Source organism: Bombus vosnesenskii, unplaced genomic scaffold (assembly GCF_011952255.1).
Source record: "Bombus vosnesenskii isolate JDL3184/JDL3185 unplaced genomic scaffold, Bvos_JDL3184-5_v1.1 scf7180000013361, whole genome shotgun sequence".
Taxonomy (NCBI): domain Eukaryota; kingdom Metazoa; phylum Arthropoda; class Insecta; order Hymenoptera; family Apidae; genus Bombus; species Bombus vosnesenskii.
Genome location: NW_022882994.1, coordinates 1,084,898 through 1,104,137, shown reverse-complemented (window position 1 = coordinate 1,104,137; position 19,240 = coordinate 1,084,898). Strand labels below are relative to the sequence as shown.

The 19,240-nt window shown below is 36.0% G+C and overlaps 1 protein-coding gene across 3 annotated transcripts in view; it reads right to left on the bottom strand.

The window, feature by feature from the left end:
* LOC117237164 (balbiani ring protein 3) overlaps window positions 1-19,240 on the bottom strand; it is a 32,834-nt gene that overhangs the window by 7,661 nt on the left and 5,933 nt on the right. Inside the window, exons 1-3 of one of the 3 annotated variants that reach the window (XM_033500879.1) lie at window positions 9,665-9,720; window positions 8,241-8,359; window positions 5,023-5,162 (exon numbers count right to left, since the gene is read on the bottom strand). In XM_033500879.1, the coding sequence (XP_033356770.1) occupies window positions 5,023-5,162; window positions 8,241-8,359; window positions 9,665-9,679 (274 nt within the window). In that variant the 5' untranslated portion in view covers window positions 9,680-9,720. Of the gene's footprint in view, window positions 1-5,022; window positions 5,163-8,240; window positions 8,360-9,664; window positions 9,811-19,240 lie in introns of those variants that run through there. The other 2 variants (XM_033500881.1, XM_033500880.1) reach the window with 2 other exon arrangements.

The following is a 19,240-nucleotide window of genomic DNA, read 5'->3' as shown; positions in this document are numbered from 1 at the left end:
GTATAAGAATATGACACTTAGCTGATTTGGTATTGTAACAACAGTACGTGAATTTTACGAAAGTGTGCAAATTAACGATGACTCATATAGTAATTAGAAACAACACTTGCTATCTCTTTATCCATCAAGATATCACTTTAAATTACGTATTAAAAAACATTGCAATAATATATTTTACACTCAATTATCCATTATATCCGTATATATTAATAAGTTTCGATGTTCAGTGGGATTATCTGTAATCAAATTAAACTTAATAAAATTCAATATATAGCATGTGTATGAAAGTTTTCTACAGTATGTGTTCAAATATTTTCACGAGCGTACGCGTATAATACCGTAGTAGTTAACAATTAAACTTTGCTATTAAAGTTCGCACACGACTCTCAATTATACCAAATGAGTGAAAAACATTGAAAGTTTCGAGTGGTTCCAATTCGGCGACTACAAACTTCATAGCAAGCCGTAGGCCGAACCACTGGACAGACAAAAAGGAACAGAGTGTAGAACGGCCACGGGATTCGAATGCAACGGAGACGACTGCTCGATTAACAGCAAGTGCCTCCGGTCACGCGACCCTTTTTCTCGTTAACTCGACCAAGAACTTGCGTATACACGTCGAACGTGCTTCCACGGATCCTTTTTGCAGATAGCTGGGAACGTCTTGGGAGCCGTATTGGCTAAGTCGATGGTTGTTAAATCTTTCGAAGAGTGGGAAAAAGATCAGATAGTTTGAAAAGTTTGCTTCCGAAAATGTTACCCTGGGGCTGTTGAGGCTGGTTTACGTTGGAACAACCAGCAACAGTTGGAAGTGAGTTTCAAAGAGTTTTAAAGCATTTTGTAATACGAGATATATGTAGAGAACTTTTTTTTATCGATAAGTCTAAAGTTGGTAGAAAATCCGATCAATTGTAACTATAAAATAATTATGATTTAGAGAGATATCATGCTCGTATCAATATCAATATCAGACTCATTCGGTGTCTGGTAATTTGTTAAAATATTAATTTTAATTGCACTAGATCGTGATTTTATTAAACTTCATTATAATATCTATTCTAAAAAACCTCGAAGTATGAAGTCATCGATCGTTCGTGAATCACTTTTATGACTCAGTATCTATTTCATTGTTTAGTTCAAAGATGAGAAATCTGGTTAAGTAAAACGATTTATAGAAGCCATACAGGGAAAGTATACGCACGATTACACTCGTCGAGCATATGGGATAGAAAAATACATGCGCTGCATGCCAATCGACTTTTTACTTTGACTCTCTATATACCACATACCACATTTTCACGCCGTTAAAGATTTCATAAAAGTCTAGTGAAATCTACGGCACATCCGATTACCCGAATTTCCGGTTCGTTGACCATCGTCCTCTTTTTTTACGCTCTATTATAATCATTTCGTTAATCCTCATCGCAACGAACTAGTTTCCCTATTACAACATTCTGACGATCGAATTCCGCGTTGTACAATTTAGATCATTTTAGAAAACTGTAACAGATCAATTTTCAATTCGGTATTTCTCCATTCTATACTACATCGATTTAATTTATTGATTTATACTTATTTATTAATAAATCCATTTTTCTTTCTAATTTGTTTAGACAGACGTATTTTGCCGTACAAAAACACAAAATTGTTCTACTTACAAAATTCATCTCCCTTTCATAGTCTTCAAGATATTTAAGGGACCATATTTTCCAGCTCAAACTTTAAAAGCACATATCTTAAATTAAGAAATTAGATTTCGAAATTAGATTAGATTAAATTTAAAATATACGTAAATTATTTAATGCACAAGCAGTGTACATCGACTTCTGAAGTCGTTCGTATAACCATGAACGGTAGTGCATGTGTCATTGACTTCTTTCACCACAGAGTAGCACATCGCACATCATCAAATTTTTAAATTACCATTTTCTACCCACATAGTTCTATTTTCCCGAATGAAATTCTCTTTATCACAAGAATTAATTATCCATTCATGCAAAATTCACAAATAAACCCTACTTCATTTCATTCTCAATGAATTCACTCATCCAACCTTTGTATTATACTATACATACGACTCAGCCGAATAACATATAAATGCTGATACGACATGATTCCTTATGGAAAAATAATAAAAAAGCACAAAATAAAATTATGTCGCTCTCGGCTTAATTTCCGAGAAAATCGGGTTTATAAATTTATCGAATACACTTGAGCATGATTAATTCCGGACTGAATAGAAGTAAATATCGACAGGAGGTCATCCTACGTGTTACGCCACGAGGCTTACCACAGGCTGTATCTTCTAACCGTCGTTCACGGTCCTACAGTGTCGCAGGCAGGTCGTCTTATCTGCCCGCCGGATCATATACAATGTATCGACGAGAGCATAGTTGTCGCCAAGCAGCGAGTTCTAGAAACGTCGATTTTTGACCGTTACGTTTTTCACACAAGAAGGGGCATACGTGATCATAGGCGCGAGCGGTGGCGTGACTCGAGCATAGTGGGGGTCGTCTTCCAAATGAGACAAAGAAATAATCGAAAGGGATCAGTTCCTTCTGACGAGTCAAACGTGACACATCGACAAATCTGACGAACAAACGAATTTATCCAGAGATATCGTAAAGTCGAGTCAACTTTCTGTAACATATTCATCATATTATTATAAAATATATTATTTTATGTTAACCTGTTAATACAGTGTTACATTTATTCAACCACCTCTGTTATCTTAACCGAAACAGGGGAACGACTATTTCGCGGCGTCGATTAACATAATCGCAGCGAGAATTTACGCCTCTCGCTGACGCGTTTTTCTAGCGACCGCGTCTCTCCGCGAACGGTCGTAACACTACGTGTGTCCGAAAGAAAGAAATTTGAAAATTAATTATACGCGTGTGCTGGGCCGATTCTTAATGAAATATGTTGAAACTTTATTTTCTTGAAAATGAAGCCTTCGAAGAAAAAATTGTTATTTCATATTTTCGACTTATTTTCACAAATAGAATGACCTCTTATCGATTATCTACTACTGTTCAATCCGGATTTAGCCGTGTTTAATTATACTTGATAAATTCTCAAATTCGATTTTTTTCGAAAACTAAGCCGAGAATGTAAAAATGTTGTTCCATATTTTTTCCTTATTTTCTTACAAGGAATCACGTCGTGCTCGTTTTTACATGCTATTACGGCTATATATATATAGTATAGAATTCAATGGGGAACAAAAATATCTCAGGAATCTCTGTGGACGCGTAAACGATGAAGAAACAAGGAAGGGATCGGCAAAAATGTCAAAGAGGCAGAGGAAATGAAGAAACGCATTCTGATCAGCGAAGAGGAAGCGTGTTCATAAGAAAGGAAAGACGCAAAGGCGGACACAAGCGACGAGGTGGAGAAATGCAGAGTAGAATGCACTTTAACGGTGCGAGAGATTCAATTTGTTATTTGTTGTAGTATGCAAATCGTTTCACCGGCCTGATATTTATCGAGACGAGAAACCGATATCCTGTTGTAACACATTGCGAATCGATCGAAGTCTTCACCACCGTTCAACGTCCACTGTCCACTAGCAATTTCACCTGCTAATTAACGTCTCGTTAAGTGACATCGTTCATTTGCCTGGAGGACGTACCGTGGCTTACCGATGTATAATCGTCGACAAATAATTAACTCATCGATTAGGGGATCTCTCTCGTGTTTCGTCGAGATCTATATAGTATTAATATAGGTACCTTAACGTCGTCGATTTTTATAGCTTAGTAGCATCCGACAAGTCAGTTTTAAAGTGATTTAACGCACTCTTAAAGTATTAAGAATCAAACTTCTGGTAACCTAACGTTTTTTTAGTTACAATTTATGTTATCGAATATACTATTTGGATCGTGTAGCATTGATTAATATTTTGTTGTACAAACATTCCGTTCGTCTTTAAAAAATACAAGAAGTATCTTACGACACGACGCGCGCGACGGTTGAATCTTTTATCCGAGTCAGGACGTTGTTCGATGAAATATGAAGCAGGATTTTAGATGCAACGTTACTTTAGAGAGAGCGTTGGTAACGTGAATACTAAAATATCCTCGACAATTTTGAAATGAATACGTCCATGAATCGTCATACATTACGAGTATTTCTACCTTTATCAATCTTACAATATTATTGTTTGTGCCCTCTATCATGAATAAATAAAATACACTGGCTTACGATATTATCATTTGCGTTATGCAAAATATTTTGAAATTTCATTAGCGCTGTGACGAGACGCGATTGTCGCGATTATATTGGTAAAAGAGATCAATCTGGAAACGTATACACAAGTCATAAGTCACAAAGCATCAAACATGTAATTAACGCTAAAGCTAGCCCCATTGAATATCGAGGTCTGTTGAAATAGTGGATAATTGACTGTTTAAAATAATTTCACGATTTTTACGATATGCTTGCAAGAAATATCCGACAACTTCTATACTTCAATTTAATCGTGACAATTGTATCATGTTTGTGTACAAGGGTTCGAATAGTTTCGCGAGCCTGTGTACAAAAACACGGAAATATCTCCAGTTGACGAGGTGTTTGAAGGAGGATAAAGAGGATTAAGCCTCTCCTAAGGATGGGCTTGGCTTTTTCCGGTGGTTTTTCGCAATACCAAGGACGAATCTGTCGGTGAGAGGACGTCTCTCGAAATCCGATCACGTCTGTGGCGTAGCATTATATGTAGATGCACGCCCGTTTCAAGAGTTTGCCTTCCTTTTTTTAATTCTTTTTCTATCTCTTTCACAGCGTCACCCCGTGCACGTCGTCACCGCCTCGTTGGTCGAACGTGAACACAGCTACACAGGCCTCTATTGTTTGCTAATGGCCGCTCTTTCAATAATTCGGGACCAATCATTACAGGCGAACGAACCGCGGGGCTAGGGCGGGGAAATCGCTGGAAATAAAATAGAAGAAAAAAAAGGAGAAAAGGGGTTGGGGGAGGGGGACAAAAATAAAATAAACGACGTAGAAAAAAGGTAGACGTACCTGCTGTGACCGACGATGACAAAGATAGTAGCAGCCAGCAGGTCGATGACACCCACACAACGGCGCAGGCAAGCCCACCGTTGCAGAAATCACGGCGCATCCTCAGCGCATCAAGTGATTTTTTAATCGGCTCGCTATATCTGAAATTGTCCAGAGAGGAAAAATATAATGAAACGATTTTAAACCGGTGATATGCGTTTGTCCGATAATTTTACGCGATCGCTCGATGTATAAAAAGATTGTACATACATAATATATACATGTATGTACGCACGTACGTACGTTTAGCAAATCTCCAGCGCCTGAATATTTTATTCCCGGATAATCGTATCTATCGGTCTGATTACGCTTGAAAAATTGCTACTCGATAAAAAAAATATCATGCATCTAAATTCAATTTGAAATTTGAAATTCATATGTAATTTCAGCATCGTACATCTGTTTGTTATTCATGTCAATGTTTCAGCGAGTTTCAATAGAACGAAACGTGAAATATCCGACTGCTTTTATTATTGTATGTGGTTAACGAGGATTCAAGAATTATTATCGAACTGAGAGAGTGTTTAGGTATTTAAAATTTTAATCGATTTAAAATTTTGCCACTTATATTACCATTTAGTAAACTAAAATATAACCAGCTTCGTGCAAATGCATGAAAAATTGTTGATAAATTAAAAACAGACGAAGACAGGGATATAAAATTTACACTACAATTCAGAAAACCATACATTTTTGTTTATTTATACAACCGATTGATGAGCTACGATATGACAGGTTTTATATATGTATATTTCATCAAGTCCGCCGCTGATGGCCTATAATCAGAGTAATGCATATTGATTTTTTGAAGCTTCTTATTTAATTGGTTATTGAAGCAGTTTTTAATGGAGGAGCCTTGTGCTCCTTTTATCCAGGTAAAATGGGAAAGACTACATAGTTCGATAATATTAATGATAATAAACGTGATTAAATTGAAAGGTAAGTACGGGCTAGACACGAATTTATTTTCCTATCGGGGTCAGAAAGCTGCCTGATCGTAAGCAGAGAGACGATGGAGAAAATAATTAATCGGACCTTCAAATATTTCGAGGAGAGAAAGTTGGAGCGCGTGACGGAATCAAGATCCAAGGAGTAACACATTTTCTGTTTCCTCTTTCCGCGTGGAACCGTTACTATTAAAGTACCTTAAAGTTACGTTTCGCCGTTTCCGGGGCCAATAAAGCTCGGGATTATAGATCCGTAATGGAAAAAGTTTCTTCTTAGAAGCCGGAGGGAAGTCGCTCTGCCAATTGAAAGCAACAACCGGGCAGTTTTTCATTTTTCTTTGATACCTCTCCTCGTCGAAATTAAAGGGACGAAAAAGTTCGTATCGGCCGATGTGTTCGAAATTTAGGTGTATCTTGACTCGTATAGGAAAGAGTCAAGTGTTAAGGACGATTTTATTTTAGCACACTAATCTTATTAAATTCCGTTTTCTCACATTGTGATTATGGAAGGAAATCCGAAAATCTTGTGTGTGTATATATATATGTTTAACGTTGCTTATAGCAGAGATAATTAGCAACGTAGCACAGTTAACAGTCTATAATTTCAGATAGAATTTTGTAGATCTCACCATTTTTCAGCTGAAGTTCAACAATTTCGTTGTATCATTAGACAGTTTAGTGGCTTTTTTCTTATGATCATAGTTTCTGCACTCTACTATGATATGTTTAATAGACAATATCAGTTTGCATTGTCTGCAGATTTGCATTGAGGTTTATGCTTGTTGAGTAGACACGAACGAGTCAGTGCTGGGTGGCTGATCCTAATTCTGCTAATTGACAATTGAATTGTTGGATTAATCATGTTTGGAAATATTTGCCATCCCGTATCTCCATCAGCTTGCTCCATATATTTCCATGCATCTTATAGCTGATGTTCCTATGGATTGCTGTTTTATGAAAGTATTTAAATAGTTTCTTGTATCATTGTATGTGACGTAGTTGATAACTTTTTATATTCTCTTGTGTTAGCTGTTAGTTTTGCTGCCTTATCTGTTTGTTCGTTTCCTTGAATACCAATATATAGTGGTATTATATTTGTATTATTATATTGCAGTGTCATATTACAGTGCTATTACAGCGTATTGTTACACTTCTCCCTTCATGATCACTGTAAGATGTTTCTTTAATGTCTTGAATGAATGACCTTGAGATTATCATATTGCTAATAAGTGCGATGGTACTTTTAGAGGCTTAAAATATTATAAAACATTTTCTAGCAGATCTATTAATGAATTGTAATGCATTTAAGTGCTAGTAAACTCTTGAAAACAGAGCAGATGTCGTGCAGATAATATTAGTTGTTCAATACCTTATTGGTATGTCTGTCTCTCTAAACTGCAGAATCCCACAATATAAATTAACTAAAAGAAGCGTAATTTCTCTTGTTATCAGGGAAATTATCGCCATTATTGGGAACGTTTATAAAGTTAAATGAATTGTGTCTGTCTTCATTCCTACCATCTTCCTTGATTAAAAAAGTTTGACCTGTCGTTTCCATAACGGTATTATTAAGCCTGTCCTTAAAAAATCCACATTAAGTATGTCTTAATAAAACGACACTAAAGGAACTAAAAGAAATATGAAACTAAGAAATCCTTTTTGCTCTCAAAGAAAAAAAGAACAAATAACTTATCAGTACCAAACTAGTTTTCTTGTATACTTTCTTGTATATCAAAAACTAATTTTCCACTAATATTAAAAGGAAGAATACGAAAATATAAGAAGTTTCTTCATTCATCATATAAAACGTAACGGTACATTTTCTAAACAGAAAGAAGATGGGATAATAGCTGCAGTATTCAACAATAGAACGATCGTTGCGCAGCGGTCGCGGATTGCAATTAATTTTGCAGTTCAAGAACATCGACCCGATGTCGCTTTATCTTTGTCTCGCTGTTAATAGGCAGATGGAAAATAATCTTTAATTCTATAACCGGTTGCAAGTGGCACTCTTGGAAAACTGCATCTGCGGCGTGGGCAAAGCGACGAGGACGACGCGCTCGTGCAACTTAGGGATTCCCTTCTTTAAAAGGGAGAATAACAATGGAAGTTATGTCTCCTTATTCGTTATGCCGCGGAGAATATTCTAATGCGTTCCTCTCCGTTATTCATGAGCCCCAGAGTCAGCTTCGAGATCTACGAATTGTCGGCGACGTTTTCGTTTCTTTTCACCTTCCTTTGTTCCTCGTTACAACTTCGACGTCGGCGACGTTTCTTCGCCCGCCACCACCCTCCCACCCATTCCGCTCTGGTACACGGATATTTTCATTGTGGCCACCGTTCCAACAGGGCTAAAAAGATGATTAAAGGTAAAAAAAAAAAAAAGGGGGAGATTTGCTTTCCCCTTCCTGTTTCTCATTCCCTCGACCCTCGCGGTATCTTCGATATTTTCCCTCGTAAAATTGTTAGAGCGAAACCTCAGGATGCTTGGTGGAAAATTTTAAACAGTTTCATGGATCTTTTAAACCTTTGATGATGTAATAAAATGGCAAGAAATTTGGAATGAAGAAGTTTAGTTTAGAAAAGAGTTACTTCTTTGTCGTATCTGATGAAAAATAACGTATAATTTCGAGTTTTTCATTTTTTTAAACGGACCAGAGTTTTCTAAAATTTACGAAACTGAATTTATAATTTCAACTGATTCACTGACTTCAACAAATATTATGGTCTCTTTCGTTTGCCACTTTTGTAAACCTAATTTTCCCATATCTCTAAAAATAATGCAGATACTCAAAATGATGAAAGTTATTAGCCATGCTATATATTTCCTTTGCAGTGTCAGATAATCGTCGATAAGAATTATATTAGATATTAAGAAATATGTAAATCAAAGCAGCCTCTAGTAACTTGTTCTTCCAGCTTTTTTTCCACTTTCAACGTGTCTTTCACTTTGTTTGCGCACGTTTTGTTAAATATTCTCAAATCTTGGGGCAGTCTCTTACATTAATCCCCCATCCTTCCTTCAGTGTGTTTTGCTTTAATCTCAAATTTAAACGAGCCACTCACTTTTAATAACGATACGGAACTTCGTATTTTTCATGAAAATTCAATTTAAGTCTATGGGAGAACTTCCAAGCTTCCCTTAGAAGTGTTCGTCTCCCTTTTCCTTCGTCTTCATGTTCTTCACGATATTAAATGCACATCGATTGTTTCATTTAGGAAATGCAAATAAGAACCACAAACCAGAAACCATATAACAGGTAGATTATAAGCGTTTATGCAAATTTATGCTTTTTACGAGCACTGAAAAAGGATAAAAAAAAATACTGCGATATATTATGAATTGATTAAATTAATGAATATTTTGGATAGTTCGTATATTTTTGCATTTATATTTTTATAACTGTGTTATTTAAATTTCAACCTCCTGCATATGCATAAATATTCATAATTCAATAATGAGATACAGTGGCCATTTTTTACAGGCGGCCAATTTTTTAGCTTAAAACGCTTTCCGAGAAATTCATCTTAATAAGAGGGTGATTTTAATTGCTTCTAATAAATTAATTTTTTTTGTCATTATTGTGAACCTTTCAGAGATATTTATTATCACGTTATTATACTTTTCATCCTCTCATACTATACATATACGGTACCTTATAATCTTCCATGATCAAAACACCTTATAGTTTATACGATGATCGGCTGATAAGTAATGCACACTCGTCTGTATCGCAAGAACGAAAAGAGTTAAGGCTCTGCGTGGTCGCTCATTTTATAGCTACAGCCCTTCTTTATAAACATACCGAGTTTTAATAAGTTTGTTTGACGCAATCACCAACAGTAACGTTTAGAGTGAGGTTGAATATCAATGCGATGTCAACGAGATTCAAGCGAAGTGCAGTAATCGAGTTTCTGATGGCGGTAAACACTGCGCTTGCGGAAATTCTTCGCCGTTTAGTAGCACGTATATGCCACGATATTAAAGACCATGAAGCGTTTACGAAGACGTCTATATGCCGGATTTGGAACTCGAACTGGATATCATCGCAGCGTGACAACATTCGGCCGCATACCGCACGCACAACGCTTGACGCTTTTGCAAATTTAGAATTTCAAATTGTTCCACGCCCGTCTTGAGCCGGAAATCTACTGGCCAGCTAAGCCAACCCAAGGCGATTTGCTTTAGCGCATTTATGCGGAACTGTTTCCATTGGCAAGTTAAAGTGGTCAGGTCAAATGTAGTTCAGATCTGACTCCTTCCGATATTTTTTACCATTTCTTTCCCGAATAGAAAGGGACCTTGGAAAGTATTCATTTCATGTCAGACGATAAAGTCAAGGCAAGTGTGAAGTCGTTCGCCAAAAGTAGGTCGACAGAATTCTGCATTGGCAGATTGAAGAAGCTCGTCACCCGTTGACAAAAATGCATCGAAGATAGCGGCGATTATATTAAAAAATAAATACGGTGTTTTGTATCTAGTTAATTGTAATTTTATTTTCTTCTTTTTAGATTATGTATTCTTAGATATAGGCGAGTGTGCATTAATTATCAGCCGACCTTCGTATCTTTAAACCTAATTAATTACATATTTCTCTTGTTAACCGTGTCCTATTAACGCCTGAAGACTATCGAGGTTGGAATTTCTTCCTATGCAAATTTTGTTTCAACCTTTAGCTACTATAGAACGAGTGTGAAACTTTCATTCTACCTTTCTGTATAACTTGTAATGATAAATAATTATTAAAAAAAGGATGTTTTCAATACATTTGCTATTGTTTAATCAGACTTGCATCTCTCCCTTGTTAATGTATGAAGGAAGAACACTTATATCTGTATGTGCGTAACGATGCAATAAACATTAGCGGTCTGTGAGACTGCCTATAGCAATTACGTATGTCTCAACGTCTACAGCAGTTAAGGATTAACATCATCCCACGATAACATCATCGTGATGTTATTTATAACCATCGCAAACAACAATTCCTCTATTTTTTACCCAATGTCAAATAATAATAAAACAATCACTTGCATTCATATACTGGATAGAAATATCACTCATAGTGCTTAAGGATTCTTAAGTATTAAAATTGTATCTTCAAAATCATAGATTCAACAATAAGCAAAAATAGTGTTATATATTTTTCTCGTGTAATCTTCAAATGCAAGAGATCTACGTAGCATCACGAAATGTAGAAAAGAGGACGATTCTTATATCCGCTATTTCAAGCTTCGTACGACACCGGGTTTGCGTCGATGGCGAAATTACCAACGGTTACATCCTCTGGGAAGCCTTTGAATTTAGGGTATATCCCGTCCGTATGAATAATGCATCGAGAAAGAGAGCGTATTCGCGACTCCCTTCATCCGCCATCGTTCTGGTAATTACATCGATGATCACGTTAAGATTACTCCGGAACGGTCGTTACGCAGCTATTATGCCGAAAATTCTAATTTCTACGCGGCCTGCTAGTAATTGATACCCAAAAAGCGTGGCCCGCGCTCTTCGCATATCTCCGCAACAATTTCATCGTGGTGAAACGTTTAAACAAGGAACGTTGCCTTGGGATATTGCCTGTGGCAAAATTGCTACGTTATAGCAATCTCTGCGATTACAAAGTCACAATGGAAAGAAATTTTACTTTCGATTGTCCGTAGGCTAACGCAGTGAAAAATGTAAGGGATTTTGATAAATTTTTCGAATTTAGCTTTATGATGCTATAACTTTCCTTTCCTTCTCGTTTTAGAGTATACTTCGTCGGAAAGAATAATGGGGAAAGTTTTTACTATTGATTAGACAAGTATATGAGTATCCTGAATTCGGTTCTTAATCTGTTCTTTTCTTTTTCTACGATAATAAATATTTGTTATTTAAAGTTTGTTATTGGAATTATTTTTTATAAATAAATAGGTGAATTGATAATTGAAATCGCATAAAACTGGAATTTACGTACAAATTGCTCGACTTTTGAATGTTGAATATGAACCATGTGTTCTGATAATAAAATGAAGAAATTGTCTAAGCGACTCAATATTTTATATATAAAATTTACAAACTATCTAATTTTTGTAGCTAACTATGTCGTTTATGTTCCTCGGAAATTATTTTATAATTTTACAATGATCAACTGTTTGCTGATTAACTAAACGAATAGCAGAACTTTCCACTTTAAAGCGAATATCGACTAGATGCTTTTAACGGTCATCATCGAACTGACGTAAACAGGTGACAGTAAAGAAGTTTTGAAGCTTCCGTCCCATAGCTTTTATGTCCATATCAATCTCTAAAATTAACTCATCTAACAACAACTCTCGAACAAGTGTTTTAAAAATCATTTTAAAAACTCCCACGCCAAACAGATTCTGTATTGTAATTTATTATATTATATAATTTATTATATATTATATTATATCATATTATATTAACAAGATACGTATTCCCTTTCATAGGTTCGATGATTAAAATACAAAATCAAAGCAGGACAACAGGACTGTTACACTATATCATATCTCCATGCTTCTCAAAACATCAAACCAAATGTTTCTTCCCTAATTTTGATCTTTCACTGAAAAAGTTTCGACTGAGCCATCGGATTACAACCTAAATTCAATTTTCTTAGAAAAGCAAGGATGTCACATGCATTCTTTCGTCGACCTACGTTTTGGTTTCGGATTTCCAACGGACCAGAAAACGGTCCATGGGCCAGAAAGATCAGCCTTCTCTCCCAAGGCTAATACACACAGGATGTGGGTCACTTCGTCATCATCGGTGTTCCTTCCGGGTCGAGCTCTCTCGAGTTAACTTTCTATTGTCATGCATACGTATATAACCAATCCTCGATCACAAGCATGGACTCATCCGTGCGTCATCGGTGGAACACTTTCGTGGAAAGGTACTTTTAAATGAGTTTCGAGTGGAGTGGTCTCTCCCATAGGTCGTCGACCGATGGAAATCGTGAATGACCTCCACGAATGTATAAATCCATGCATACACGTGCACATTGTACACTATCTTGCATACACTATCGTTCAAAAGTAAGTAATTTACTTACTTTTGACAAGATACGTTTTAATTACAAAATTCCGGTCATATCGAACTGCGATGATTTTATTCGTCGCGATCACCATAGCTACAACGATATAATAACATCGATTTTTGCAAGTCTATATCTGAGCAATGATAAAACCGGCGTTTCAAGTTATTATACTCTATAGAACTATTTTGTTATTTGACAAATTCTTTATCTTGAGATTCTTTGATTTTTCGAATATATGTAAAACAGATTAAGAAGGACCTTTTAAACTGATGTAATGGTACAGTGCATATACGAACGTTGTGGTGGACCACTTGCACGAAAGAAGAAACGGAAGAACAAAGAAGATCCTCCAATTCGACTGCATCCTTGTTGATAAGTAGCTCAGTGGTACAAGCGTAGGCTCGACGAAAATAGAAAGTATGTATGTATCGTGGAACGTTTATATCATCACTATGCCATAGCATGGTCAGTGCATTATAGATCATCGGTTTGAGCCGTTTATTAGTACTTCCTACATTTTTTTCCCGACTTTCCTCCGCTAGAAAGCGACCACGTTCCCCTCGAACGATCGACTATTCGTAACAACTCTGTAACGTAATTGTAAAGCGCTAATGGAAAATTAATGTGGGAAATGCATAACATATCGAAAAACATGTGGGCTTACGTAAACTTGAAGACTTCGACACGATTCGTAAATTTTCCCCATAAAATATTGGAAAATATGTTCATATAATAAAATACTGAAATATTGTACTATATTTAATTATATATTATGAAATATTGTATATATTTTGTACTATGTTTTAAAATATCCGATGATGAAGATAATACTACAAATACAATACACGATGAGAATATACAAAAGTAAAAACATATTTTAAAATAGATTTTAGAACAAATTTGGGAAAGAGGGCAAATTTTTTAAAGCTAATTCCGATCTAGCTCAATAAGGACAAAGGAATAATTTATCGATATGTTATAAATAGTCAGGTTTCGTTAAATCTTATAAACTTGTCAAATTCCCTTCAATATACATTGAAAAAGAGACCAGCAGAACAATTAACTTCGAATAGATACTACAATCTAATTTCAAACTTTGTAATATGAATTCATAATTCCAAAACTTCCCCAGTGAAATGAAATAAAAACTATGGAGAATATGAAATATTCCACGACAGCCAACAAAATGACTTTCATCCAGCTCCATCCATATGTAAATTGGCTATCTTTGCCTATACTGTACGAACGTCTCGTTTGCCATTGATAATACCACTTAGAATAGAATTTCCAGGAAGAAAATTACCTATGAAATCCACGGATCTCTTCCGAAAAGCCTGGAAAACGTTCCTTGAGAGCGACGTTTGTTGTGTAGCCGATTGCATCCAGACAATAACGAGCATTACCTTTCATACCGGAAGTACGCGTACAATATGCAAGCCGGCGATATTGCGCGCCATTAAGAAGATGCCCATTCATGGCTCAAGCAGAGGAACGTTTCCTATTCTTCCGCAGGAAACAACTTTCCACTTTGGTTCCTCGTTGTTCGAAAACGTTATACGCTAAGTGCTGAACACTTCTGACTTGCACGTTTTCGCAAGAGTCTCGGAACACCGATTGAGAAAACGTATTTTCACGTCGAGGAGACATAATCACGCCACGTTGTCAGTGCTCCTTTTATTTTCGTTGAAGTAGCAGCTTGCAAGATTCGATTCGTACATGTTAAGATACATTATATATTATATAGTCATTTTCTTACTTGTGCCTTCGTCAGATGCCTAAATGATCCATTTGGAGCAGCGCTATCGTTCATAAGTATCTTCATAAGTTTGGTCGACGATACTTGGATCGATTCGTGGTATGTGAATTTTACTGAAGTGTACAAATTAATAATGAATTAGAAGCAACATTGATAATTTGGTTATGGAATCGACAGACCGTAAATCTAAATTAATAAAAATAAAATAAAAAAATAAAAATTAATAAATCTAAACATGGCAACTTTTGTATATAGCAATATTTTAGAATTTGCTATGTATAATAGTAGATATATTTTCTATTTAAATATCAGCAGCTGTATTAACATTGAAAGTCCGTCTATTAATTTAGAAAGCTCTTCCTAATCTGTCTTATAATTAAAAAGATAACAAATCTGAGGATAAAAATCTTGTAAAGTAGCAAAGATTAGTTGTGTGAGATATAACAATTACAAACGTCAGTTTTATTATTATTACATATTGACTTTCAAAAATCAATTTAATCAAGATATAATATACTATTATACGTAGCTGTATAGAATAAAATCTATAGAATAAAAGCTATAGAATAAAATCAATGCAGTTTTATTTGATCACAATTTTTGTAATTAAAATACATTTGATCGAATGTCAGCAAGTCTCCGCATACTCTTGGACAAGAGTGTACGTTTACAAAGAGTCAGAACGTCGATAGAGATTCGAGGAGTGGAAACACACGAGTTAATGGATTCGTCCCGTGAATCCGAACGAGTAAAATAAAAATGTCCGCTAATAAGTGTGTTCCATGGTTACATAGAGTACCAGCCACGTTTAAAACCAGCTTTCATGTCGCTTTCTCTGCAAACAATTTCAAAGAAGAGACTCGTTTCGAAAGCGGATATATGCTGAATTCTACGACCATGGCCTATCAGTCCAAACTGAGCATCCCCTAGGCTTTGTTAGTCGATGTTATTTCACCGGGCTCGTCCGTTGCGATACACGACACCCAAAAACGAACGCTCTAAGGTTTCTCGAACATACCGTGCGGAATTCATAATTGGACGACATGTTGTAATCGTGGATGTTGATCGTTTATAATAGATTGAAGCAACATGATATTAATTTGGAAGATTGATGAAAATTCTAGTATCCGAAAATTCCAAACTATACATCTATTTAAGTGTCAGGCTTCAATGTTTCTCATGATAACATTGCAATTAATATCGAGGATAGCATATATTGTAATAATATTGAACTAACTTATGTCTCGTGTTCTACTGTTGGAGACATTTGGTAATATATTTTGTATTTTATTGCGTTAATCATGAACAGTCGTAAATTAAAAATAAGAATGTAAAAAGTAACTTAAAAATATTCAACGCAACGAGATAATCGGCTATTGAAAATGATTATCAATAAAAATGTAATTAAAATAATGTAACGTAATATTCGAACAATCCAATTATGATTGTATAAATCGTACATTATAATAAAAACATTTATCTGACGACTTAATTGGCCTCATTTACAAGCTATTCCCTTGATAAAGAAATTGCACAAATTTTATGAATACAACCGTGTGTAATTAGTAACTCGTTTACTTGCCCGTTGGGGCATGAACACAAAAGAGCTCGTGAATATTCACCGTAACACGCATAAAAGATAAGTGAAAAATGAATGACTAATATTATCGTAAAATCTAATATTAAGCAAATCGATACTAAAATAATATTAAGATACTGATACAAAAAAATCACCGCTAACTTTTACTTCATTCTATTACAATTAAATATTATAGAACGATTCTAAAATTTTCCACCTTTATACAAAAAAATCAGCCTGACCTTCGCTTCGTACTATTACGATTTAAAAAATTATAAAACGACTCAAAAATACTATTACAATTAAAAGTTATAAAACGCTTTTAAAATTTTCATCTTTTTTATATAACAAACACTAGTTATTACGATATTACAAATTAAATTAATAAAATAATTTCGAAATACTATTACACTTAAAAATTATAAAACAACTTCAAAATTCTGACCTACTTCCATTGCTCTCTACTTCCATCAAACATCGCTAATAAAACGATTTAAAAATTCTGACCTATCTTCATACCAAAAAGGCTATTCTATCCTCCAACTCGCGAAGCAAACAATAGAAATTAATTCTGTATACCGTCAAACAGAGGACAAAGGACCGACACGTCACGATGAAAATCAGCATCAGGAGGAAATCGCAAGGGAGCCGGTGTGTTCCGATCTGATTAACTCTCCGATGTGTCCGATTCTCCGATGAACTGCGAGCCAAAACGCGGATACTCCGCGATATCGGTCGTTCCAGATCATTTCTATGCCCCGTTGGCGGGTAGAAAGTTGGCTACTTGGTGGAAAAAGCGTATTTTCCACGCGCTACTAATGATACCAACGTAATGCTTTCCTCCTTTCGCGGCTCGCATTGTCGAACCGCGTGAAAAGGAGCGTTTTCAAACTGTCGCCTGGCACGCGACGGAACAAAGAACGAAGCCGGGCGAAACAGGTCGAGGGAAAAACGTCGTGGAGAAAAGGAACAACAGGATAAAGAGCGAATAAAAAAAAAAAGGAAAGGGAAAAAAGAAAATGCAACGCCGGAATAACAGAAAACAGAGGAATGCTCGAACATTCCTCGAGCGAGCGTGACGCAACCCGTTGTTCGAAGCCTGGCTACTGTGTGTACTTTCTATTTGACGCGTGTGCTATTGTTGTCGCCGTTGAACGACGCTGTGCAATGGGGACGAAGGAAAACTGGTTACTGAATGCCATAAAAGCGGATGCCTTTTCGCGAGACGTCGAAAATCGTCGAAACTCTGAGGATGTGTTGTTCCATCATTGAAAAAGAAAAAGATTGAGAGGGGCTTTTTACTTGGGAACATCTTGCCCGACGACTCCTTTGAAATTTAAAAATACTATAGAGCGTTCTTGTACAATTAAATTAATATCGTTTACGTAGATTACTTTTATGTGTTCGTGAAAGAAACGTACAAAGATGTAGATAATACATATGATATGTAAAAATAAATAAAGCATCCAAAGTATTCGTTATAACGTTTGATAGATGGAACGACTTTTTATCTAAATTTCCTTTCCTTAGTTATATTCACAGAAATATAACATTGCATAAATATCTGCAATCTAATTATCAGCGAAACTTGACAAATCATGATTAGAAATTTAGGATTCATGCTTGCGAAAATTCTATAAAAAACCTTGCCCATCCTCGAAAAAACTAGCTGTCGATAACACATCCAAAAGTGAATGTCTTTTCGCGGGAAGCTCTAACTGGCTCAACACTCTGCATTTCTACTTCTGAAAGAACATCAAGCGTGATTCTTGACGTGGAAACATTTTGTTCGACGACTCATTCAAAATTCGAGAAAGATATACCAGGAACCATTGGTCCTGTCCTATGGGAGAAAGCAACGTATTGTAAGGACGTACAAGGGATAAAGGATTCATCCAGTTCGAATGAATACGGGATAAACGAGCGGCGGAAGCACACAGAGGTTCCTCTCTATTTTCGAACGAAAATCGCGATCCGGTCTCCTGAACCGGCGAATGGGGACGTTCCAATTTTCTACAGGATCTTCTTCGGGGTTGGCAAAGGTTTGGAAAAATGATGCAACGATACTTTTGTCGCGGCAATATCCCTCGATGTATGTATATCGTGTGTACTTAGTAAAAATGCATATATTTGGAAAAATTTCATGCTGAAGCTAGTGGATAAAAGTTTCGACGATAGCGTAGTTTTCGTGTAGATGGGCACTTGGGAGAAATCAGGACTTCGTTGTTGGATTAAAGTAACGTTAGTAGCGAAATTTTACAAGTTACCTAGTTATGGCTGTTGTGGAAATTTTCGCACGTTAGTATAACAGGTTTGATAATATGTACAAGTTTCAACTCTTATTTTTCAATACACGAGATGATGTGTTTTATTATATTCATAATAAAGGTGTGTCGTGGAAGGATCGATACCTTTCTGTTTTAGCGTCATTTGTTTTGTGTTGAAGTCATATCAATCATTAGCTAGCAATCGTGTAGTATGGGTCATACAATTTTATTACGGTCGTTTGACGCCTCAACAATTTGTCGCTATAATACAACTTTTATCAAAGTCAGTAATCCGTTATGCAAATACAAAGAGGATTACGGTGAATTCATTGGCCCCTCACTCCCCTCACCTAACAGCACCAGACATTTTCCTTCGGGAATACTTGAAAAGTAAGGCCTATGCAAACAAGTCCGGACCACGGTCATTCAAGATCTCAAATTCGAAAACTAATACGAAAGTTATTCGCAGCTCAGATCCAATGACCAAGAATTAATGATTGGGAACAAGACCAATCAACTTTTTCGTTATCTTTTCTCAACTTTTTCTCTCGTACAAAAGATGGGTCACATTTACGGATAACCCATCGAAATAG